Source organism: Colossoma macropomum, unplaced genomic scaffold (genome assembly GCF_904425465.1).
Source record: "Colossoma macropomum unplaced genomic scaffold, Colossoma_macropomum, whole genome shotgun sequence".
Classification (NCBI taxonomy): domain Eukaryota; kingdom Metazoa; phylum Chordata; class Actinopteri; order Characiformes; family Serrasalmidae; genus Colossoma; species Colossoma macropomum.
This window is the reverse complement of record NW_023495260.1, coordinates 122,416-150,020: the sequence shown is the minus strand read 5'-3', so window position 1 is coordinate 150,020 and position 27,605 is coordinate 122,416. Positions and strand designations below refer to the sequence as shown.

Genomic DNA, 27,605 nt, shown 5'->3' with positions numbered 1-27,605 from the left:
ATCTGTATATAGAGAGAAATGAGGGAGATTTATCTGTATATAGAGAGAAATGAGGGAGATTTATATGTATATAGAGAAATGAGGGAGATTTATATGTATATAGAGAGAAATGAGGGAGATTTAAATGTATAGAGAAATGAGGGAGATTTATATGTATATAGAGAGAAATGAGGGAGATTTAAATGTATATAGAGAGAAATGAGGGAGATTTATATGTATATAGAGAGAAATGAGGGAGATTTAAATGTATATAGAGAGAAATGAGGGAGATTTAAATGTATATAGAGAGAAATGAGGGAGATTTAAACGTATATAGAGAGAAATGAGGGAGATTTAAACGTGTATAGAGAGAAATGAGGGAGATTTAAACGTGTATAGAGAGAAATGAGGGAGATTTAAACGTGTATAGAGAGAAATGAGGGAGATTTAAACGTATATAGAGAGAAATGAGGGAGATTTAAACGTATATAGAGAGAAATGAGGGAGATTTAAACGTGTATAGAGAGAAATGAGGGAGATTTATATGTATATAGAGAGAAATGAGGGAGATTTAAACGTATATAGAGAGAAATGAGGGAGATTTAAACGTGTATAGAGAGAAATGAGGGAGATTTAAACATATATAGAGAGAAATGAGGGAGATTTAAACGTGTATAGAGAGAAATGAGGGAGATTTAAACATATATAGAGAGAAATGAGGGAGATTTAAACGTGTATAGAGAGAAATGAGGGAGATTTAAACGTGTATAGAGAGAAATGAGGACGGGTAGGCGTGTCTGTGTGTTAGTTGATGATTATTAAGTTTGTAAATAAGTGATTTTTCTTCTGAACGTTCTCATTTCTCCGCTTCTGCTGTTGGACTCTTAATTACTCTAACAATAACGGAGCTCTGAACACTGAGACCAGCAGAGCGTGAAGAGAGGGAGAGACTGAGAGAGAGAGAGAGAGAGAGAGAGAGAGAGAGGCTGAATGAGAGAGAGAGAGACAGAGAGACACAGAGAGAGAGAGAGAGAGAGAGAGAGAGAGAGAGAAGAGAGAGAGAGAAACAGAATGAGAGAGAGAGAGAGAGAGAAGGAGAGAAACAGAATGAGAGAGAGAGAGAGAGAGAGAGAGAGAGAGAGAGAGAGAGAGAGAGAGAGACGTCTTCCTCTGCCCTTTTACGCTGATGATGATTAATAACTGTGAAAAAGTTATTATTATATTGTTTTTTCTGTTTTCATTCTTCCTTTGATTTTCTCTGCTGTTCACGTTTGTGTTAATTACTGTGTCAATAATGTGGAGCTTAAAACATTCAGAATAAAACAGAGAGAGAGAGACACAGAGAGAGAGAGGGAGAGAGAGAGGGAGACAGAGGGAGAGAGAGGGGAGAGAGAGAGGGAGAGAGAGACACTAAGAGACACAGAGAGAGAGAGAGAGAGAGAGAGAGAGAGAGAGAGATACACAGCTACAATAAGATACAGAGAGAGACGGTGAGAGAGAGGTACAGAGAGAGATACAGAGGGGGGGAGAGAGGAGGGAGAGAGAATAAGAGAGGGGGGAAGAGAGAATAAGAGAGAGAGAGACACTGAGAGACAAAGAGAGAGAGAGAGAGAGAGAGAGAGAGAGAGAGAGAGAGACACACACACACAGAGAGAGAGAGAGAGAGAGAGAGAGAGAGAGACAGAGAGAGAGAGAGAGAGAGAGATACACAGTTACAGTAAGATACAGAGAGATACAGTGAGACCGAGAGAGAGAGAGGGGAGAGGAGAGAGAGACACTAAGAGACACACACAGAGAGAGAGAGATACACAGTTACAGTAAGATACACAGAGATACAGTGAGACCGAGAGAGAGATACAGAGAGAGACAGTAAGAGAGAGAGACAGATATACAAAGACATACAGTGAGAGAGACAGATACAGAGAGAGAAAGAGAGAGAGACAGATACAGAGAGAGAAAGAGAGAGAGACAGATACAGAGAGATACAGTGAGACAGAGAGAGAGAGAGATACAGAGAGAGAATGAGAGAGAGACAGTAAGAGATGCACAGAGCGAGAAATACAGAGTGAAACAGACACAGAGAGTTAGTGAGAGAGAGACTTAAAGAGAGAGAAAGAGAGAGGGAGAGAGAGTTAGAGAGTTAGAGAAAGGGTGCGCGCGCGTGTGTGTATGTGAGCAGTGTCGCCCCCCGGTGGAAGTGTCAGTGTGTTCGGGGGGAGGAGCTAAGAGCAGGAGGAGCGCGAGAGGAGCTCAAACACACACACACACACTTTCTCACTCTCACACACACTCTAACTCTCCCTCCCTCTCTCTCTCACTCGCTCAGTTACAGTCTGAGGAGCTGCTGGCTGGACTTCACGCGCTGCGCTGCGGGATGCGGGGGCTTGGCGCGCGGAGCGGCGCGCGCTGGATTTAGAGGAGCGCGCGGTGAGTGACCAAACACGCAGACACGCGTGGAAACACCAGCACAGCTTAATTAGGGTGATGAAGTGAGTTTGGCTCGCGCGGGCTGCGGCAGGCTGCTCACACACAGCAGCGCGCGCGCGCTTTCTCCGAGTGTGTCAGTCCCTTAAAGTCTGGATCAAAGTGGTGCACGCGCGCCCGGGTGTGTTAGTGAGGTGTGTGTTTGTGTGTGTTGTTCGCTAAAATAGCCCGTGTGTATTAGTATGGGCAGTTTGGGTTAATATGACCAGTGTGTATTAATAAGGACTGTTTGGTTATTAATAGTGCTGATATTAATATTGATGGTGTTTACTATTATAACCAGTGTGTATTAATAAGGACTGTTTGGTTATTAATAGTGCTGATATTAATATTGATGGTGTTTACTATTATAACCAGTGTGTATTAATAAGGGCTGTTTGGGTTATTAATAGTGCTGATATTAATATTGATGATGTTTACTATTATAACCAGTGTGTATTAATAAGGGCTGTTTGGGTTATTAATAGTGCTGATATTAATATTGATGATGTTTACTATTATAACCAGTGTGTATTAATAAGGGCTGTTTGGTTATTAATAGTGCTGATATTAATATTGATGGTGTTTACTATTATAACCAGTGTGTATTAATAATGACTGTTTGGTTATTAATAGTGCTGATATTAATATTGATGGTGTTTACTATTATAACCAGTGTGAATTAATAATGACTGTTTGGTTATTAATAGTGCTGATATTAATATTGATGGTGTTTACTATTATAACCAGTGTGTATTAATAAGGACTGTTTGGTTATTAATACTGCTGATATTAATATTGATGGTGTTTACTATTATAACCAGTGTGTATTAATAAGGACTGTTTGGGTTATTAATACTGCTGATATTAATATTGATGGTGTTTACTATTATAACCAGTGTGAATTAGTATGAACATTGTGAGTTATTATAACCAGTGTGTATTAATAAGGACTGTTTGGGTTATTAATAGTGCTGATATTAATATCGATGGTGTTTACTATTATAACCAGTGTGTATTAATAAGGACTGTTTGGTTATTAATACTGCTGATATTAATATTGATGGTGTTTACTATTATAACCAGTGTGTATTAATAAGGGCTGTTTGGGTTATTAATACTGCTGATATTAATATTGATGGTGTTTACTATTATAACCAGTGTGTATTAATAAGGGCTGTTTGGGTTATTAATACTGCTGATATTAATATCGATGGTGTTTACTATTATAACCAGTGTGTATTAATAAGGACTGTTTGGTTATTAATACTGCTGATATTAATATTGCGAGTGTTTACTATTATAACCAGTGTGAATTAGTATGAACAGTGTGAGTTATTATAACCAGTGTGTATTAATATGTAGTAATATAGCCAGTGTGTTATTATAACCAGTGTATATGGACAGTGTGGATTAATATGGGATGTTTATTATAACCAGTATGTATTAGTAAGGATTGATTGTGTATTAATATTGGTAGTGTGTGTGTTTTATGGCCAGTGTGAATTAATATGGGCATTAAAATGCATTAAAGTGGGTTGTTTGTGATTATAACCAGTATGTATAAATGAGGATGTATTTGTGTATTAATATTGCTAGTGTTTATTAGCATGGTCAATGTGTTGTATTATAACCGGTATGAATTGATAAAGACTACTTGTGTAGCTGTATTGCTAGTGTATTGTTATTACATGGGTAAATTAACATGATCAGTGTGGTGATATAACCAGTATGAGTTCATGAGAACTGTTTGCATATTGATATTGCTAGAGTGTACTGTTATAACCAGTGTTATTAATATGCCCAGTATGTATTATTGTGGGCAGTATGGTTTAATAACCAGTATGAGTTAATGAGGACAGTTTATGTATTAATATTGCTAGTATGTATTATTATAGCCAGTATGTATTATTTTTACCAGTATGTATTAATGTGGGCAGTGTGTCGATATAACCAGTATGAAATGTTTGTGTCTTAATATTGATAGTGTGTATTAATTTTACTAGTATGTATTCATTTTACCAGTATGTATTAATGTGGGCAGTGTAGTTTTATAACCAGTGTGAGTTAATGAGGACTGTTTGTGTATTGATATTGTTAGAGTGTATTATTATAACCAGTGTGTTTTACTTTTACCAGTATGTATTATTATAGGCAGTGTGTTATAATAACCAGTGTGAGTTAATGAGGACTGCTTGTGTTTTAATATTAATATTGTGTATTATTTTACTAGTATTTATTATTTTTACCAGTATTTTTACCTTTATTAATGTGGGCAGTGTGCTATTAATACCAGTATGAGTTACATGAGAACTTTTTGTGTATTAATATTGCTGGAGTGTACTGTTATTACCAGTATGAATTAATATATCCAGTATGTATTAATATAGGCAGTGTGGTATTTTAACCAGTATGAGTTAATGAGGACTGTTTGTGTATTAATTTTGGTCCTGTGTATTATTTTTACTGGTATGTATTATTACCAGTATGTATTAATGTGGGCAGTGTGGTATTAATACCATTTTGAGTTATATGAGGACTTTTTGTGTATTAATATTGCTAGAGTGTACTGTTATAACCAGTGTGAATTGATATATCCAGTATGTATTAATGTGGGCAGTGTGGTATTATAACCAGTATGAGTTAATGAGGACTGTTTGTGTATTAATATAGCTAGTATGTATTATTATAACCAGTTTGTTTTATTTCTACCAGTATGTACTGATGTGGGCAGTGTGGTATTATAACCAGTATGCGTTAATGAGGACTGTTTGTGTATTAATATTGATACTGTAAGCTATTACAGTCAGTATGTTTTTTGAATGTATCCAGTATGTATTAATAAGGCGTTTATCTGGTGTGAATGTGGTCAGTATGTTGTAATTAAGTCCAGTCTGTGTGTGCCGAGGTTGTAGTGTTGCTGCGCTCAGACTGAACTGCAGTGAGCGAGTGCAGAGGGTGAGACACGTGAGCTTCTATTAATTTATTTACTTATTATTTATTTTATTTATTTGCTGATGTATTTAGATTTAGATTAGAGGTCCACTCAGAAACGGCTTTGGTAAGCGCTGAAAGCTGGTGCGCAGGACTGACCGGACCACCTGCGTCATCCTCTCTGTAGTAATGTTTCCACACCTGCTCGCCAAGTCGGAGGGACGGGGGACGTTAGTGACCAGTTGGCCCCTAATTAAATCATTAATTTCTCATGCGTCTATTAACAGGAAGCTGTTTATTAATAAGCTGGTGCTGCGATGTGTCATTATGCCGGTCAGGTCTGATCTGTGACTCTATCTGGACAATCAGCACTAATAAGATTCAGCTTTCAGTGCAGAGCATTGTTCACACACTTCGGGCGTCTGTGAGTGTGTGTGTGTGTGTGTGTGTGTGTGCGTCCGCTCGGTGGGCCGTACGTGGGCGTAGTGGCGGCACCCTCGGGGTGAAGCTCATCAGTGTGCGCACACACACACACACACACACACACACACTCACACACACACAAAAACACACACACACACTCTCTCTGAACAAACCATCTGCACTGATTTACACAGACTACAATAGAGCATTACTGACCCTCTCTCTCTCTCTCTCTCTCTCTCTCTCTCTCTCTCTCTATGTCTCTCTTTCCATATTCTGTTCTATGCTCAGTCATTCTGGGTTGGTGGCATGATGCAGCAGTGAGCAACCTTCAATGCTCTGCTGTAGGTTACCCCCCACACACACACACCTCACCTGTCTCACACATACTCTCACTCTCATACACACACTCACTCACAGGAGACCCAACACTGTAATTCACTTACAGGACAAAATACACTGTCACTCACTTACAGCACAAACAACACTGTCACTCACTTACAGTACAAACAGCACTGTCACTGACTTACAGCACAAACAACACTGTCACTGACTTACAGGACAAACAACACTGTCACTGACTTACAGGACAAACAACACTGTCACTGACTTACAGGACAAACAACACTGTCACTGACTTACAGCACAAACAACACTGTCACTGACTTACAGCACAAACAACACTGTCACTGACTTACAGCACAAACAACACTCTCACTGACTTACAGCACAAACAACACTCTCACTGACTTACAGGACAAACAACACTGTCACTGACTTACAGTACAAACAACACTGTCACTCACTTACAGGACAAATAGCACTGTCAGTGACTTACAGTATAAACAGAACAGTCACTGACTTACAGGACAAACAACACTATCACTGACTTACAGGACAAACAACACTGTCACTGACTTACAGGACAAACAACACTGTCACTGACTTACAGGACAAACAACAGTGTAACTCACTTACAGTACAAACAGCACAGTCACTGACTTACAGGACAAACAGCACAGTCACTGACTTACAGGACAAACAGCACAGTCACTGACTTACAGGACAAACAGCTCAGTCACTGACTTACAGGACAAACAACAATGTCACTGACTTACAGGACAAACAGCACAGTCACAAACTTACAGGACAAACAACACTGTCACTGACTTACAGGACAAACAATACTGTCACTGACTTACAGGACAAACAACACTGTCACTCACTTACAGGACAAACAACACTGTCACTGACTTACAGGACAAACAGCACAGTCACAAACTTACAGGACAAACAGCACTGTCACTGACTTACAGGACAAACAGCACTGTCACTGACTTACAGGACAAACAACACTGTCACTCACTTACAGGACAAACAACACTGTCACTCAGTTACAGGACAAACAACACTGTCACTGACTTACAGGACAAACAACAATGTCACTGACTTACAGGACAAACAACAATGTCACTGACTTACAGGACAAACAGGACAGTCACAAACTTACAGGACAAACAACACTGTCACTGACTTACAGGACAAACGGGACAGTCACAAACTTACAGGACAAACAACACTGTCACTGACTTAAAGGACAAACAGCACTGTCACTGACTTACAGTACAAACAACACTGTCACTCAGTTACAGGACAAACAACACTGTCACTGACTTACAGGACAAACAACACTGTCACTGACTTACAGGACAAACAGCACTGTCACTGACTTACAGTACAAACAACACTGTCACTCACAGGACAAACAACACTGTCACTGACTTACAGTACAAACAACACTGTCACTCACTTACAGGACAAACAACACTGTCACTGACTTACAGGACAAACAACACTGTCACTGACTTACAAGACAAACAGCACTGTCACTGACTTACAGGACAGACAACAATGTCACTGACTTACAGGACAAAATACACTGTCACTCAGTTACAGGACAAACAACACTGTCAATGACTTACAGTACAAACAGCACAGTCACTGACTTACAGGACAAACAACACTGTCACTGACTTACAGGACAAACAACACTGTCACTTATATGACAAACAACAGTGTCAATGACTTACAGTACAAACAGCACTGTCACTGACTTACAGTACAAACAACACTGTCACTGACTTACAGGACAAACAACACTGTAACTCAGTTACAGGACAAACAACACTGTCACTGACTTACAGTACAAACAGCACTGTCACTGACTTACAGGACAAACAACACTGTCACTGACATACAGGACAAACAGCACTGTCACTGACTTACAGGACAAACAGCACAGTCACTGACTTACAGTACAAACAACACTGTCACTGACTTACAGGACAAACAACACTGTCACACAATTACACGACAAACAACACTGTCACTGACTTACAGAACAAACAACACTGTAACTCACTTACTGTACAAACAACACTGTCACTTACAGGACAAACAACACTGTCACTGACATACAGGACAAACAATACTGTCACTTATAGGACAAACAACACTGTCACTGACTTACAGTACAAACAACACTGTCACTGACTTACAGGACAAACAGCACTGTCACTGACTTACAACACAAACAACACTGTCACTGACTTACAGCACAAACAACACTCTCACTGACTTACAGGACAAACAACACTGTCACTCACTTACAGGACAAACAACACTGTCACTCACAATACAAACAACACTGTCACTGACTTACAGGACAAACATCACTGTCACTCACTTACAGGACAAACAACACTGTCATGGACATACAGGACAAACAGCACTGTCACTCACAATACAAACAACACTGTCACTGACTTACAGGACAAACATCACTGTCACTGACTTACAGGACAAACAACACTGTCACTCCCTTGCAGGACAAACAACACTGTCACTTACTTGCCGGACAAACAACACTGTCACTGACTTACAGCACAATCAACACTGTAACTCACAGTACAAACAACACTGTCACTGACTTACAGGACCAACAACACTGTCACTCATAGGACAAACAACACTCAGTGACTTACAGGGCAAACAGCACTGTAACTCCCTTACAGGACAAACAACACTGTCACTTACAGGACAAACAACACTGTCACTGACATACAGGACAAACAACACTGTCACTTATAGGACAAACAACACTGTCACTGACCTACAGGACAAACAGCACTGTCACTCACTTACAGGACAAACAGCACTGTCACTCACTTACAGGACAAACAACACTCACTGAATTACAGCACAAACAACACTGTAACTCCCTTACAGGACAAACAGCACTGTCACTTACAGGACAAACAACACTGTCACTGACCTACAGGACAAACAGCACTGTCACTCAGTTACAGTACAAACAGCACAGTCACTCACTTACAGGACAAACAACACTGTCACTGACATGCAGGACAAACAACACTGTCACTTATACGACAAACAACACTGTCACTGACATACAGGACAAACAACACTGTCACTGACTAACAGGACAAACAACACTGTCACTCACAGGACAAATAACACTGTCACTGACTTACAGGACAAACAACACTGTCACTGACATACAGGACAAACAACACTGTCACTGACTTACAGGACAAACAACACTGTCACTCACAGGACAAACAACACTGTCACTGACTTACAGGACAAACAACACTGTCACTCACAGGACAAACAACACTGTCACTGACTTACAGGACAAAAAACACTGTCACTGACTTACAGGACAAACAACACTGTCACTGACTTACAGGACAAACAACACTGTCACTCACAGGACAAACAACACTGTCACTGACTTACAGGACAAACAACACTGTCACTCACAGGACAAATAGCACTGTCACTGACTTACAGGACAAACAACACTGTCACTGACTTAAAGCACAAACAACACTGTCACTGACTTACAGGACAAACAACACTGTCACTGACTTACAGGACAAACAACACTGTCACTGACATACAGGACAAACAACACTGTCACTGACTTACAGGACAAACAACACTGTCACTCACAGGACAAACAACACTCTCACTGACTTACAGGACAAACAACACTGTCACTCACAGGACAAATAGCACTGTCACTGACTTACAGGACAAACAACACTGTCACTGACTTACAGGACAAACAACACTGTCACTGACTTACAGGACAAACAACACTGTCACTCACAGGACAAATAGCACTGTCACTGACTTACAGGACAAACAACACTGTCACTGACTTAAAGCACAAACAACACTGTCACTGACTTACAGGACAAACAACACTGTCACTGACTTACAGGACAAACAACACTGTCACTGACATACAGGACAAACAACACTGTCACTGACTTACAGGACAAACAACACTGTCACTCACAGGACAAACAACACTGTCACTGACTTACAGGACAAACAACACTGTCACTCACAGGACAAATAGCACTGTCACTGACTTACAGGACAAACAACACTGTCACTGACTTACAGGACAAACAACACTGTCACTGACTTACAGGACAAACAACACTGTCACTCACAGGACACACAACACTGTCACTGACAGCATATGTCAAACTCAGCAAATAAACAAATTGAGCACTGAAATTTGTAGAAATTGTATCTTTATTCTCTGTTCAGGGCATTTTGTCATATTTCCACATAGCAAATCAACAACAACATGGAATTTGACTGTTCAAATGTTTGCATACGAGTGTAGGAACTTTCTGTGAGGGAGCTTTTAGAGGTGGACGTCTGGTTCCTATCACCACCACTGCTGTTTCTCTAGAATAGAGCGTTGCAGATCAAACCTGAAGGTTTAACCCATTTAATCATGCAGAAATGTAGAAATATTGGCGGAATTACCATTTTAAAAGGTCAGTGTAGCTGTAATCATCTTTGATGTGCACATTTAACGTCCTTCACTTGGAATTATGGAAGGTTCCTCTCAGTTTTTCTACTTTTTGCGATTTTTTCCCCATTTTTCTTTCCACATACCTCCTTTTTTCTGGAGTATCAGTGCCGCTGCATATGCTACATCTCCCTGTACGTTTGCTTCAATAACTGGAGCATCTGTTTTCCGCTCTTTATCACGTCATGTGTCTTCCCTAATCCATAATTCAGGAGCTTCTCATTTCAAGGCTCCCCTTTTTTTTTTTTTTTGAGGTCTGTTAAAAAGGCTGAGAACAACAGAGAACGTTTCCGGGCCCCAGACAGAACGAGGGTGGGTGTGTGCGTACGAGCGTGTTCTTTCAGAACGGGATCCAGCGGAGGGGAAAATCGAGTCGAGAGCAGAAGTGGAGGAAGAAAAAGACAGAAAACCTGGTCCCGCTGATGTGACACTGATTTCGCAGATAGAGATGCATCTGCTAGCACCAGATGTCCGCTTCCATCCGCTAGATGTAACAGCTAATGCCTGTGAAATAATCGCCGCAAATTTGTTTAACGGAAAAAATAGAACGAAATCCTTCACGTCGCACCGACTGACAGATACAACCTCCCTTTTCCGCTTGGCTATTTTTATCTCACTCATAACTCCGTTATAATGGCCGACGCGAGGGACCATATTAAGGTTTACCCGATATAAAAGGTCACGTCCAAACCGTGTAACTCAGTTTTTTCCCAGAGTTTATTTTATGCTGCGCTTTAAACTGTGTGAACGTTTCATGATGAATGGACCAAAAGAAACGAGTGAAAATGACTTCCAACAAAGTTAAAGAAAGTTAAAAACGCTGTTTTGCTTCTCCTGTAAAGTCACCCTTTTGGAAATGACTAGAGGTGGCACAACACCACTGACCAATACTGACCAATACTGACCAATACCGGTATCAAAACCCTGCTAATAACAATACCTCTGTTTTTTCTTCAAAAACTCTAAGTCTTAATATTTTATCAAGAGGAACTAGAAGATGAGGTGTTGCTAGGCTGTTGCTACGGTGTCCCAGGAGGTTGCAAAGGTGTTGCTAGGCTATTGCTTTGGTCTCTCAGGTGGTTGCTATGGTGTTGCTAGACCATTGCTGTTGTGTCCCAGGTGGTTGCTAAATTATTGCTAGACCATTGCCGCTGTGTCCCAGTTGGTTGCTAAGATGTTGTTAGGCCATTGCTAATGTGTCCCAGGTGGTCGCTAAGGTGTTGTTAGGCCACTGCTATGGTGTCCCAGGTGGTTGCTCCAGTGTTGCTAGGCCATTGCTATGGTGTCCCAGGTGGTTGCTAAGGTGTTGCTAGGCCTTTGCCATGGTGTCCCAGATGGTTGTTAGGGTGTTGCTAGGCAATTTCTATGGTGTCCCAGGTGGTTGTTCCAGTGTTGCTAGACCATTGCTGTTGTGTCCCAGGTGGTTGCTAAATTATTGCTAGACCATTGCTGCTGTGTCCCAGTTGGTTTCTAAGGTGTTGCTAGGCCATTATTATTGTGTCCCAGATGGTCACTAAGATGTTGCTAGGCCACTGCTATGGTGTACCAGGTGGTTGCTAAGGTGTTGTTAGGCCATTGCTGTGGTGTCCCAGTTGGTTGCTAAGATGTTGCTAGGCCATTGCTATGGTGTCACCCCTAACCCCTAAAAATCCATAATAAGAAAATATTAGGGGTTTTTAGTGGTAGCGTATGGGAACAGAGACCTCCTGATAGAAAGTACCCTATAAATGAAGATTTTGTAAATATATAGCTTAGTGTTATCTATATTAATGCATTGTGTTTAAATAGACCAAAACACAATCCTAAATGTATATAATATGTATACTACTACAAGCTTGACATCACAACAGTAGAAAAACCTTTTTGGGTGCTTTATAGAACCCTTTTCAAAAAGGTTCCATATAGAACCATCTACAGCACATTCTCCATCAATCTAAAGATCTTTTTCCTGATGCCAAGAACCCTTTAATCATGCAAATAGATGCAAATAGAACCATATGTTTCTTTACTTATACATGTAGGAAATTCCTGTGTCATAATTAGGCACTGGTGGTGCTCTATATAGGCATTTTCACCCAGTTAAGAGGGGAAGAAACATACCCTCGTGCTGTCACCTTGAGAGTTCTCCTTGGACGTGGAGTGAGGACGTGGCAGTGTCCTCATTTTCAGAATGGTACACTATAACGGGAGCAGATTGCGCCCAAAATATTCAACTCTAAACAGGAGTTCCCAGCACTGGTCCTGGACCCCCGTCTTGCACATGCTAGCATTTTCTCTGCTCTAGCACACCCACTTCATCTCAGGAAGGGCTTGTTAATTAGCTAATTAAAACAGGGAAGCTAGAGCAGGGAAATGTGCAGGCAGTTGAGCACCACTGTCCGAAATCCAGCCTCAGAAGCTCGGGCTACTATTTTAGCCCCAGATACAGCACGTATGCGTCCAGAGAAGCGTTAGCGTAGGTTGACCTGTCCCTCCAAATTATGTAAGCGTGGGACTGATGTTGTGACGGCTGGTTAGCAGCTGATGTGTGGTGATGCGACATGAACAGCAGCCACAGTCTCTGCTTTGCTAGCCAACCGTGTGCTAACAGTGTGTCATTACTAGCCGCATGCATAATAAATGGCCAACCCTTCAAACGGTATCAGGGACGGCGGCTAAAATCCCAACCTGCCTGGGCAAGAAATGCGCTACCCGCCGTCCACAAACACCGGCTCCCAGAGGAAAAGGTGAAATACAGCCTAACTAGCCTGAAAGAAGTTACCGCCAGCAAGCCGGGAGATGCTAACTCCCTAATTAATTCATGAGAAGTCCCACAAAGACATAAGTGAGTTGTAAATATTGGAAAGAGTCCCGTGGTTTAGCATGCTGGACTGGAATGGACACTAGCTGGGTGCATTAGCATTCCACCTCAAGCAGGATTGTGCTGTCCCCGAGCGCTGGCCGAGGTGGTTAGCGCAGAGCGCTAATCACATGCTGAGAATAGCAAACCCATTACACCGTGGTTGGCTTGAGATTGAAGTTCAGCATCGCAAAGCCATGAGACCAGACGCTTGGGCACAAAATCATTCTCCCGGCGCAGCCGTATCGAATCGGCAGGCCGAGATAAGACGGGTGATGGGCGAGCGCTAGATAATCCCTTTGTTTTGGAGATCAGATCGTCCACAAACAAGTCCACCACAGTCATGCAGAAGTAGCCAGTTCATTGGAGAGTGGTTTTCCTCGGCTGAATTTATGAGCAGTGTACTTTGTGATAGTGACTGTATGAGTTTGATCTCTCCTTTGGGGTTATCTCTGCTTTGGCTATGTATACAAATGGACTGTATGCATCCAGAGTTAATTGGACAGCTGTTCCTTTTGTCCTTTTGATTTTATATATTTTATAGGCCCATGCTTGTGATCTTTGACATGCAAAGGATATATTAAATGTACATATACATCAATGTACAGGCATATATTTAAATGCTATAAAATGACACCAGGTTCTGTCTGATAATGGCTTTGAACCCAGCTGTCCTACATGATGACCATTGGTTGGGAAAATAATTAAAAATAAGGGCAGATATTTCTTCATTTGGAGTATTGCTCCAATATATGTGATGTAAGACGTATATTGCAGATATATTTTTTATATATTTGGAAGTTTGGCACTTAGACATCATACCTAGAATGTAAAGATTATATATACATATTGTTTTATGCATTTAGAAATTTGGTGCTAAGGTATAACATACTGGCAGAAATTGCACACATTTCGAATGTGAAGAAAATATATATATATATTTCAACATTTGGAATTTTGGTATTATGTCATCACATATATTGACATATATTGCACATACATTTTAAATGTAAAGATTATTTATACATATATTTTTATAGATTTGGAGGTTCGGTGCTAAGGTATCACAAATACTGGCAGTAATTGCACACATTTTTCAATGTGAATACATTTATATACATATATTTTTCTACATTTCGAATTTTGGTACTGATGTCAAATATGTTTTCACATACATTTTGAACGTAAACGATTATACATACATTTATTTTTATAAATTTGGAAGTTAGTGCTAAGGTGGCAGAAATGAACACAATTTGGATGTGAAGAAATATTTATACACAAATTTTTCAACATTTGGAATTTTGGCATTATGACATCACATATATTGACATATATTGCACATACATTTTAACTATGAAGATGTATTTGGTTTACACTTGGAACGGTGCTAAGACATTACATATGTTGGCATATACATTTTAAATATTATATTAGTAAATTTGGCACTGAGACATCACATATATTGACATGTATTGCACATTTAATTGAGATGTGCAGAAACACATGTAGACATGTTGTTGTTCCGTGTCGGACAGCATGTATATTGACAGCGTATTGAGAAACTACTGATCTGTCTTAATGAGTTTGACTCCTCCATTGGGAGTCAGTGCTGTTCTGGCATCGCATGCGAGACTGCGAATGCAGCGCTGCATTGCTATTGACTTCCAGCTTATCAGTACTACATAAAGCACACCACGCGTGTCTAACGTAACAGGCCGAAAGATCAGTGCGCTTTCATGTGCACCCTGCTTGACGACCGCAGTTATGTCACTGAGAGATGGGTTTTTTGCTTTTTCCCTTTTCCTCTTTTTGTCTTCCCCCTCGGTGCCGGCCGTAAATGCTTGCTGATAAGTTAGCTGCTGCCTGCATGCGTGAGAGGCCAATGTCCAGGCTTCACTGGGTCCTAATGGAGCAGGAGGCCTGTCCCCTCACTGCCCGGCCACTAAAATAGGAAAGGGAGCATGCACTGTGATGTAGGGTTCAGTTTGCTTAAGTATCAGTTTATTCAAATAAAATAATCTAATAAATGGTATTTACTCTAGTGGTAACTAGACGGGCTTTGTTGAGGTCTTGTTCTTTGTTCAGTAAAGCCCAAATTAGACACTTCTAAATTTAGATTTATTCATTTTTACCTGTTTTACAGCATAACTAGAGGTCTGTTATGTGGAAACCAGTGAATTCCATTGTTAGTTGTAATAATGCACAATCTTATTGGTATATAATTGGCAACAAAGGCTAGACGGCTTCAGGTGACCTCTAGGGTTTTTGCATTAAAGCTCATAAGTGGCAAATTGTAAGTTTACAACCCATTTTAAATGTGAAAAACTGAAATTTTCTATTTTCTTCATTTATTTTTTTGTAATCATGAATAATCATGTTGAATTTGTGATGTAAACTACCTGCAATTAGCAACGACTGAGGCTCTACTTTAGCATCTTGAAATGACTTATTAAAGTCTTATTAAACTCCAGAAACTGTCTAGATCCTGTAGGAATAAAATGCTGACAATTATACAGTAATGAGATGCAAATTTGAATTAATTCATGCTCACTAAGTTGCATATTAAGGCCTTAATTAAGTGTTTATTGTTCATTATTACAACTTATAACACAATTATTAGTCAATTTCACTTAACAGATCTCCAGATGTATACTAACACAGGTCATAATATACATTTTTCTTTATAAAGCACTTTTCTTACATACAAATGCAGCATAATTAAATTAAAACAGTGAACAGTATGTTAAAATAAAAAAAATATATAATAAATCATTTCAAAATAGAATAAATAAATAATACAAAAAGTAAAAGGATTTCAATGCATTTAATTAGAAACAAATAATGCATAATAATAAGTGTCCAATTTGGGTTTTATTGAATTTGGAATAATATATTATTAAAACCCCAATGTGAGTTTCATCCTAGTTAAAGAAAAACTCAAGGGTGTAGTATTCATTAACCTGCCTTGTCCACTGTGGTCCACCTTGCTAGAAGTGGCTAATGGCTGGACTTGAAGCAATTAGGTAAAATACAAATTTGCAAAATTGCTTTTGATGTATTTCAGCAAAAGCTTATTCAGTTGAGAATGGATTAGATTTCATAAAAGTATCATATTAGTGCGTATGAATTAACCCTTTAGCAGCCCAGAGTTTATTACACACTTCTATAACCTGAGAATAGCTCAGCCAGTTTGCATTGAAGTCCCTGTAGTTACTGAATAATAAGCCTTAGTATGTAAAAGGCCTTGGATTGTAACGGGTTTAGGGGGTTCACACTGTGTGTGTTTACGTTGTGCATCGGTTATGCCTCCTTTCTATTGTTTTTAATGGGATGGGCCAAATTTGGATGCTGTTTTCTGAAGAAACAGTTCGATGTGAAGCGCTATCACAAGGGCTTTTTTGTGCTGACCAATCAGATCAAAGGAAAAGTGGCCTTTTAGTAACATTTGCAGAAGACCCAGAACTAAGAGTTCAGATCATAATGAGCAAAATAAAAGTAGGTACTTTTAAATTTGGTTTGTTTCCACTTGCAGCACCACACGTCAGTAAATAGTTAAATCACTTTCTAAAAGGCCGACTGACCCCAAAAAGAGTCGATAGCTCTATGCATCGATATGTAGCCTGCACAGAGTGACCGTTATGCCTCAGGCTTTTCCTCCTTCAGAAGAAAGGCAGCCCCTCCCTGAACTCAGGCACACATGCTGCGATTTTAGCCCAATTTTAGGCCAGATTTGGTCACAACCGACAGAATTTCAGGATCGGGATGACTTTCGGCTTCATTGGTCATCGTTTGGCGTGCAGTGTGTGTGTGTTGGGGGGGTGGGGGGGTGGGGGGTGGGGGGGGGGTGATTAACTTCCCAAACAAGCTCTGATTGCAATGCAGACCACACACAAACAAACATTGTCGCTGTCCAAAAAACACTAGTATCTCCAAAATGGTAACTTTACAGAAGAATAATAGAGATTTAATTCTGAGCACTTTTGGAGTGTTTCTATTGGTCCATTCGTCACGAAATTTTCACACGAAAATGGAGATATTTGGTGGGTTTGTGGACAGTGAGGATATTCACAACTACTGGCTCTACAGAGGTGGACACATGTAGGTGAACCAAATTGAGGCCAAAAAAGGTCGTGGCACCAAACGCCAAATACACCAAGTTTTCACTGAATAGAACTGTGAGGTGTAAAAGGTAATATGTTGATTTACTAAATTGCCTTTGCAAAAAAGGCTGTGGGCTGTATTGTTCGTCTTCATCTGGTTTTGGTTTTAGTCCACAGTGTGGCACAAGTTAGCAAAGCCGCTGTAGCTCAGCCTTAGCTTTACTGTAAGTTGTCCAGAGACAGAGAAGTCTGCCCTCCAAAAAAGCCATTAGAGCCATTATGAGTCAAATCTGAGTTTTGCTTTTTAATGGGAATTGGAATAGTAATCACTCGTTTCCTGTAAGACACCTTCAGATCATCAAATGCGTCTGGAATCAGAACACCTGTTAAACCATTAGAGCCCTTTACTCTGTGTTATCAGCCCATCAGGAAAACACTAACCAATATTAGTCGCTATTGGACACCAGAAAGTTGGACACATAAACGTTTAATAGATTCTATGCCTTTTTTATGAAGATGTAGAGGCTGTATTTCATGTAGATTGTCAACCAGAGCATTTTTGTAGTGTCTATTCAGGTCTATCAGCCTGCCTGTACACGGTTTTGCTTGCGGCCAACAGCGGGTGCTTTGTTTTGAGATGGTTATGCACGAAGTATTTTTTTGTTGTTGTTGAATTTCAGTAGACTTACACAGTTTGGAGTTAGCATTAGCAGTTAGCATTCTCCTCCAAGCGTGTTGAGCTCAATGCTGTGTGTCAGAGGCAGTTTGAAAAGACAGTAGAGCCTCAGGTGTCTCAGAAAAAGACTCAGCTGCCACGGTTCATGGCACTGGGTGATCTACACCGCAAGAAATATCTAAACATGTCTTTTTTATATAATTTAAACACACTTTCTCCGTTTCTGCATTTCACTAGAGCTTTTCTGCATTTACCTGTCGCCCCTAGAGATGAGATGACGTTTTCATGTCACTACCGAAACACAGAGTAGTGCCCCTGTATTTTAGAGCAGGACGTGAGGCTGCATCCCTGTCCCTCGTGGCCACATGGTGAGCAGTTAGATCCCATTGTTTTGACGTAAATGTGTCCAAAAATCTGAAAATCAGTGTGGAACATTAAGAATTGTCATTACTGAAACATATTTTTTTCGGTTAAGAACTTTTTAGTGCTGTAGTTAAAAATATGATGATTTTCTGTGTGAACAGCTGGTCAAAGCTGTGTTTGCTGGTCATGTACTGGCTGAGTTTTTGAGCTCAAAATGAGCTAAAACTGTCACCACTGAAACAGTCACTACTGAAACATTTGGTATGGAAGTTTGGGTAGAGTTATGATTGTGTTGGTAGTGATTTAATGGAATATTCAGTCATTAGTTTTAATAAAATAAACATAATTAAGGTATAGGGCCACTCAAAGTAAGGGTTTTAGTCTAAAAGTAAAAGTCAGTTAAAAACCCCAAATATGTTTCACTTCTGACTTCGAACCAGTACAGTAGAATCATCCACACACATGGAATAATTTCTGTAATTTAACAGAATTTTCTGTTTAAGGAGCAACAGCATTGTTACTTTACGGAACATGTACCGTCATTTTTTGTTAGTGGGAACTGGATAAAACTAGTGAGACAAATCCAACTTCTACATAAAATAGCCAGAGAATTTCCGTTTGTACCAGTTTTAATTTTATGGAACATTATTAAAATCGATTAATATGAATTCACACATTACAAAAACAACGCTGTTGATGAAAAATGATCACCTGCTCCAGCTCGAGGCCTCATTGCAGCCCTGTAGATGGACTCTCGGGGCTGTTTGTACTCTTTCAATCTAATTTTATTTACCCCTCATATCCACGTCCCCTGGTGGGAATAAGCGATCGGCGTTTGATCCGTGTCATCTGCTGCTCTCGTTCGTTGCTGTCGGCGCCGGGGGCCTGGAGGTGTCTTCTGCACCTATCAGTGTTTGATTTCAGCAGGGAAATCGATACGAGCAGGCGAGTGCTGTCAGACAGATGTGCCTGCCGCTGAAGTCTGCTTCAATGGAGCTGCATCATCACGTCAGCTCCGAAATTGCATTACACGTGATGAAAAATGAGTGGAGTTATTTCTCCCTGCAGAAAAGGGCCAGCGTGGTGTAAGCAACCTTGCGTGACAATTTGTCAAAGTCTGCGCCGCGTACGGGGAGCACAGCCGGCGTGTGTCGAGAGCACGCGCATTAAAATCTTGGCAGAGTGGTCTTTGATGAGGACGTGCGTTCAGATGTTATACACACATTCTAGCACGTTCAGTTCTGCGCTGAAGATCGGTCAGCAGAGAGTATCCACTGCTGTATATTAAAGGGGCACTCTGGTGACCATTGCTTCATCTGTCTTGAACATGCCCCCTCATCTGTTATGGTGGTGGTGCAGTGGTGTCTACGGTGAGATTTAACGGTTTAAAGACTAGGCAAACGTCCTCTGGTGATGTAGCAGGAAGGTGGGAGAAGCTTCAGAAAAACTACACCTATTTTGGGGCGAATACACGGCCTTCAATTATTTATTATTGCCTAATTAGCTGGCTAATGCAGAAAGAGGCTAGATTTGAATGGTTCCAATGGTTGTAATACATATTTGTGCAATGCATGCTGGATATTGTAGTTCAGGAACACTGAAGAACACAAAATTGTGGATTCTGTCAATAAGGGATGCAATGCTATGCTATAGTTTTTGTTCCTAAATGGTTTTATGTATAAATAAATATTATTTAAATAAGTTAGCCTTCCTGACCAATCAAATTAAAGTAATAGTTTGGCAACTGAGCTTAATTTACAGTTTTCCTCTTAGGCCAAGTACAGTGATGTTTGCTTTAGTTTTACACTGGAGCTATTAAGCTAATATAGCTACAGTTAATAGAAGCTTATAACCACCAGTTAGCATTGTGCTAACTACATACCTAACTCAGCACATTTGCCACAAAATATGTCGAGTTATTTATAAAGATGAACACATTTTGTCAGACAAACCACATTAGAGATGACTGAACAACCTCACAAGTCGTGATGCTAACTGAAGGGGTACAATTTCCATTGCTGATTAGCTACATTAGCCTTGTAGCCCCAGCAGGAAAACTAAAGAGGCAAACTTCAGACACCAAACATGTCTTGGCTGATCAACTGCATTTGGGCAAAGAGGGAGAAATGTGTAAATTACACTAAATAAATGACATTAAAACGAACGAAATCAGCCGAGTCTACAAAACATCAAAATAAATGTGTGATTAAATGTTACTACCTTGGCTTTAAAGGTGTTTAGGCACAACTAATCAAAGACTGCATAAGATCGAGTTGCCATGGCCCATTTGGCCGGTCCGCAAAGAGACCGAGATCAGTCTCATTAAAGATAATCAAATTTTACAGAACTGGTTCACAGCAAACAAATCAAAGAAGGAATCTCGTCTATCAGAGCTTCAAACTTCCCTTCATGGAAAACATGAAAAGTTGTCCTGCACTGATTTAAGGAGCTATAAATTGAGTCATTTGAAGTTGTCCTCATTTGAATGCTGAGGATACGGATGGGGATTTGTCCAGATTCTGCGACTTTTAACACTTTTTGTAACATGAATAATCTGACAACGGCATGAGCCACAAAGGCCGTGATGGGGTCTGGACATGATCTTTATTTCACACTTCAAATAAGCCTATAAAGCCTCTAGTGGGAATCTAAAGAGACAGAATTAATCCCCTCTGTTATTAAAACCTAATTGGGATTAGGGGGCGGTAGTCTTTTCATTAAAGCCTGCAAAAAAAAAAGTGCTACTAATTAAACTTGCACCAGATATCAGATTTGATACCAAAGGTAAGGTTTCATTTAAGGACTGTGGCAGCATTACGAAGGCAGGGTTGAACTTGCAGGACATTGCATTTTGTGACTTATTATGCTGCCGCCAGTGGCCTGTGGACACCTTTGAAACTTTGACGGCCAAAACATTTTTTCAAAAGCCCCGAAATGCTAAGAGCGAGGCTTTGGCAAGATGCACAGATGTGATCAGAATTTGTGTTATCTCTCACAAACAGGCTTTTCTTCATTATGATTTGAATATTTTGCTTTTGAAATGTGTTAATTATCATTCTAATAGGTATTTATTTGAAGGTTTGTTTATTTTGCAGATTTTAAGATCAGTCGCTGTTGGATTTGTGCTTTGTGTTATATTAATAAACTGCTGCCTTTATTTTTGTCACATCTAAAAGCTCAGTTATATATTTACATTTATTCCTTGTCACAGTTCACTTTTTGTCATGTTCTAGTAACTGAAGTGTAATAATCTTCCTTTTTTCTCTTCTTGTGTTTTTGTCTTTTACAGATACAGAAGAGAAAAAATGCTGGCCAGGATTGTTTTCCTTTGTTCCTTTTTCGTTGGTGCAAGGTTTCAGGATGTTGAGGGCATTAAGGCATCGTACAAAGGAGCTTGTGAAGCCTTGTGCTCCTGTGAGGAGAAAGATGGAGTTCTGTACGTGAACTGCGAGGAGAGGAACATTAACAAGATCTCAGAAGTCAAAGTACCGTCAGACAGACCTTTCCACCTGAATCTCTACAAAAACAACTTAGTGGAGCTCCTTCCAGAGGACATGGAACCTTTCAAGAATGCTGTCACTTTGCATCTTGGTGCCAACAGCATACAAGAGCTGGAGCCCGGGGTGTTCAGTACACTGGGTTCCCTGAAGAAGTTGCACATCAACAGTAATTTCCTGGTCATGTTGAAGGAGGACACTTTTCATGGCTTGGTGAATTTGGAGTACCTTCAGGCTGACACAAACTTCATCCGAGTCGTGGAGCCTGGGGCCTTCAGCAAACTTGTCCGTCTCAAGGTCCTGATCCTCAACGACAACTCCATCGAGTTCCTCCCGAGCAACATCTTCCGCTTTGTGCCTCTGACCCACTTGGACCTGCGTGGGAACAAGCTTCAGACCTTGCCCTATGTGGGATTTCTGGAGCACATCGGCCGCATCATCGAGCTCCTGCTGGAGGACAACGATTGGGTCTGCGACTGCCAGATCCTGCACTTGAAGATCTGGATCGAGAACATGCGAGCGCAGTCGTCCATCGGGGAGGTGGTCTGTAGCAGTCCCCATCATCTCAGGGGAAGCACACTGGCCAAGGTGAAAAGGGATGTTCTTTGTCCCTCTCATGCTGACATAAACCTTGAGGAACCTTCAAAGTCTCTGGATATGGTTGTGACCCCTTCTACAAAGGTGATACAAATACCAGATGCCAGAGATGACGCAAAGATCCCGACACCTGCCCATGTCCCGAAGACATCCTGCGTCGCCCACTGCTCTTGTCACAATCATCCCAGTGCTGGATTCCTAATCCACTGTGAGGACCGAGGCATTCAGAGGATATCTGATCTGGGAATTCTTCAACAAAGTCCTAGCAAGCTTGTGTTAAGTGGGAACATGATACAGAGACTTCTGAAATATGATTTTGTCACGTATGACAGTTTGGAATTGCTGAACTTGGCAAACAACCAAATAGACTACATTGACAATGAAACTTTCTTGAGTTTGAGCAACCTGAAAAAGCTTTACCTAAATGGAAATAGGATCGAGAAAATCTCTGCGACCATGTTTCTGGGGCTCCACAATCTGGAGTACTTGTATTTAGAATATAACATTATAAAGGAGATAGAGGCGGGATCATTCAACCCTTTGACAAACCTTAAGCTCCTGTTCTTGAACAACAACCTGCTCAATGCTCTGCCAGCACAAATATTCAGAAATGTGCCCTTGACTAAGCTGAACCTGAGGAAGAACCTGTTCATGCATCTGCCAGTCAGTAATGTATTGGATCAGCTTGATTTCCTGGAGCAGATCTACCTTGAGGACAATCCATGGGACTGCACTTGTGACCTGGTCAGCCTCAAGCAGTGGGTGGAAAAGCTAAGGAAAGATACGCTGGTGGGAACTATCTTGTGCCACAGTCCAAAGAAGGTGGCCAATGCTGAGATCAGGAGCCTAAAACATGACCTTCTCTGCCCTGGTCTGGTCACTCATAACTCTTTGAGTAATTCAGGTGAATTTGGAGTTTTAACAACAGCAGCCCCTGACGGGGGCACTAGCGGCTTCTTCCGATCCTTAACAGAGGCTGTTCCCCTCTCTGTTCTCATCCTCTGCCTTCTCATCCTCTTACTGACTGTCATCTTCTGTTCTGCTGGGATCGTGGTCTTCGTCCTTCACCGTCGCCGCCGGCAGTCAAAGAAAAAGCAGGCTGAGGAACAGCCTCGTGAAAGCAGTCCCCATCCACCTGCATTACAGCATGTATGGACAGAAGACAACCCACCACGTGGCCGAGAGGCATGCTACGGCCATGTACGACGAACCTTCCAGAAGTCCCATCGTACAGGTGTGCAGAAACCCCAGCTACTGCTCCCAGCACAAGGAGTATGACACTGAGGATTACGAGGCAGAGAAACCAAACCACATTTGCCACAGCATTGCAGACAAGGAGAACGGCTCCCCCTTAACAGGATCCACATTGAAGTACAGGGCTGTAAGCGAGTACCCCGCTGAGTTTGTGGCTTTGGGGGATGCAAGCTCCTTGTACAAAAACATCCTGGAGCGGGAACGTGAGCTCCAGCAGCTCAGCATCACGGAATACCTCAGGAAAAACATCTCGCAGCTACAGCCGGCCGTGGACGTGCAAGTCCCCGGGCATCACAAAGAGCTGAAACTGATGGAGACATTCGTGTACACCAGACCGAGGAAGGTCATGGTGGAGCAGACTAAGAACGAGTACTTTGAGCTCAAAGCCAACCTACACACTGAACCGGACTACCTGGAGGTACTAGAGCATCAGACAGCTTTCAACTAAGATGCGTATACTGTCACATGTGGTTTGAAAGGTGATATTCAAAAAAGTGCCTTGACGAGTTTCTTTCAAACTGTCATTTTGAATTGTTATCAAGCAGACAAGGGTGCCGATTGTTTGGGTCCGACCTGATTGGTCTAACTCGTGAAACAGAAGTAGTCTTGCTCCTAGAAGTGCACGTCAGTGAGCCCTAGTGTAATTCAGCCGAGGGACAGGACAAAGGATGGAGTTACACCACATCAGGTCTGGCAGACATTCGTCTTTTCCATCCACTTTTGCCAATGCTGTCGATTCTTGACGGCTTGCCATAAACATCATGTGCCATGTAACGAATGCAGCCGCATGTTTCTACGTCGTAGTACATTGGCCTGAAACATGGGTCTAGCACTTTTCTTAATACGCACCTCTGCTTTTATCCATATGTGTGTGAAGTTCTATTTATTTTTGTAGCTATAATCTGTCCGTAACATTATTCCTCTGTCCGATAAGAGAAGCACTTACATCTCATAACAATCTAGTCCCAGCATTTGCTGCAAGGTCATAGTTTAAAGAGAAGAATTGCACTACTCGACACGCCATGCGAGAGATGGCACCTGACAATCAAAGTACTGTGAGGAAGTTCACGTGGAGATACCTGATGGGTGTGGCTACTGGTCTGTACAAGATTGTAAGATGTGGTGTTTTTAAATTGCATTGAATTATGAACTGATATTATTGACTATTTTCTCTCAGCATGATACTTATGCAGGGTGTTTTATCACATCTTTCTTTGGTTGGAAAGCTCAGCCTTGAAACGTTTCACTGTATGTAAGAGCACCATAGCTTTATTTTGTACCGATGTAGATCAGATTTATTTATTCTGTACATATTTGTACATAATTTAACATTTATATATGTCTGTGTGCCTTTTAATGTGGTAATGATGTAAATAAAGTTTATATTGAGTGTGTTACAGTATACTGGCCACCCCAAAACCATATATTGTACAGTAAAAGGCATTAATATAATAGCACTGGGTTTGTTTTCTATATCATGTTCCTTATGCAGGTGCAATTTCTATGGACTAGTGCATTTAACGAGAAATAACAAATTACTGTACTGAACATATTTTCTTTTTTCCTAATTTGTGCACAACCCCTGGAATATTTAATGCACATTCAATAAAGCAGGTTATATGAGGAAAACAATACACCTATATATCCTTTGTATTTTCCAAAGTGTTCATTCGTTTGGAAAACATAAGCTGTCAAAACAGACCGGAAAATTAATCAGCGGTGGAAGGTAAAAAGGAGTAATAAGGTGATGTGTGCAGTCTCCAAGAACACAACGCTCCCCGTCGATGCCAGAAATAAGAACCTGGCAGCTTTCTCTTGCCAAGGCCAAGAATACACGTCAAATAATTATGCTGCTACAAGTCATGCAAACATAAATCTGTCAACCCTCTTTTTTCCAGCCCCCTACCCCAGCGTGCCAGCTCCGTGCTGTACTTAATTATTCTGCAGTAGCCAACTCTCATGCTCTCTCTCGCCTTGCCATCACTTTTTATCTTCTGCTTTACTTTTTGCCTCCTTTTATGTGGGAATATATTAATTTTCATTAGGCATTTTGGTGGAAATAATCACATGTGCACTGTTTTTCTTCTTATTTAAAATGTAGTCAGTCAAGAAATGTTTGGTGTCTGAAGTTTGCGTCTCTGGAGCTACAAGACTGCGGTAGCTAGCAAGTAATAAAAGCTCATACCCCACCAATTAGCACTGTGCAAACTACTCTGTTTCGTCCGTTCTTCAGACACCAAACATGTCTTTACTGATTGGCTATGTTTGGAGAGGTAGTGCATTCTTTTACATTGTACTAAATTCAGGTAAGTGTGAGGTACAAAAGTAAAGTCTTACCAAATTACACCTGTCCAAAAATGTAATAGGTATCAATTTGGTAAATCTGACTTAAACTCAATAGTGCTGTGTGATCATTTTGGGTAATTGTGTTATTTTTACACAAATAAAGGGCAGAATCTGTACAGTATGTACCTGTTTATTAGTTATAAGCCAGGGTTTCTCAACCAGTGGGCCTTAGGCCAGCAGTAGGACCCTCTGGTGGTCCTTGGGCCAATACCTAGGTGGACTAATGGTCCATAGTGGGCCTTGCCAAGGTACTTGGTCATAAAAATCAGTGAAAAATCTATCTAGTGGTCAGTGATACACATGGTATGTTATGGAACCCAAAAATTGCTGTGTTGAAATTTTCCCAAATGCTTTTTTTTAAGCTAAGTTTTTTTCCTGTGGCCTTCATGCTTTCTAGTGATAAATAGGTGGACCTTGAGGTGGAACAGTAGACTATAAACTAAACTGAATCTGGGCTGTAGAAGAAAGCAGTGTGGTTCTACTGGGTTCATTTACTTCAGAAGACTATCTCTGTACGTTGTGCTGTCATTTTATATTATATAACTTACCTGCTACTTGGAGGAGTTTCAGATTTGCTTTACTGCTTAAACATGTGACTTTACAGTGATATTTACTTTGAATATGTTTGTGTTATTTATATTTATTTATTTTACTGTATCCTTTATCAGCTTATCACAGAGAACCTGTGAGCCATTTCCACGCTATATGTAGTTATAGTGTCATTTCACTCAAATTAATTGCACAGCACTCAGATGTACTATCTAGAACATCACAGTTTAGCAACACTGTCCCAGATCATGATACCCAAAATAATTATCTAGTACATTGGAGTGTACTTACATCACACTTAACTGGTTAATACCTACAATGTAGGGGACTGTAAAGAAAAGTGTTACCCATTAGTGTTCCCAGGTCTTATTTACCCTGTGTTACCAAGATTCTAGGTTCCCAGGGTCCTATGTTCACAGGGTACTGCTTTCCTAAGGCCCTATGTTAACAGGGTCCCATTGTGGTGCAACCCCTTTTTGGTGCTATATAGAACCATTTTCGAAAAGGTTCTATACAGAGCCATATACAACACATTCTCCTTTAATCTTAAGAACCATTTCACAATGCAAAGAACTGAAGCATGAAATGGTTCTATATAGAACTTATGGGTCTAAACAGGAGCATTGCCTTTACTGAAGAACCCCTGAAGAACCTTCCTTTT

At 40.7% G+C, this 27,605-nt stretch overlaps 1 protein-coding gene across 1 annotated transcript; it reads left to right on the top strand.

Annotated features, from left to right (window-relative positions):
- Positions 1 to 2,283: 2,283 nt before the first annotated feature.
- On the top strand, positions 2,284 to 25,488 carry slitrk6 (SLIT and NTRK-like family, member 6). Its single transcript, XM_036561572.1, is given in 3 exon segments — positions 2,284 to 2,406; positions 21,991 to 23,920; positions 23,922 to 25,488. Coding segments are annotated over 2 exon segments (2,490 nt in total). The 5' UTR covers positions 2,284 to 2,406; positions 21,991 to 22,006; the 3' UTR covers positions 24,498 to 25,488.
- The last annotated feature ends 2,117 nt before the right edge of the window (positions 25,489 to 27,605 follow it).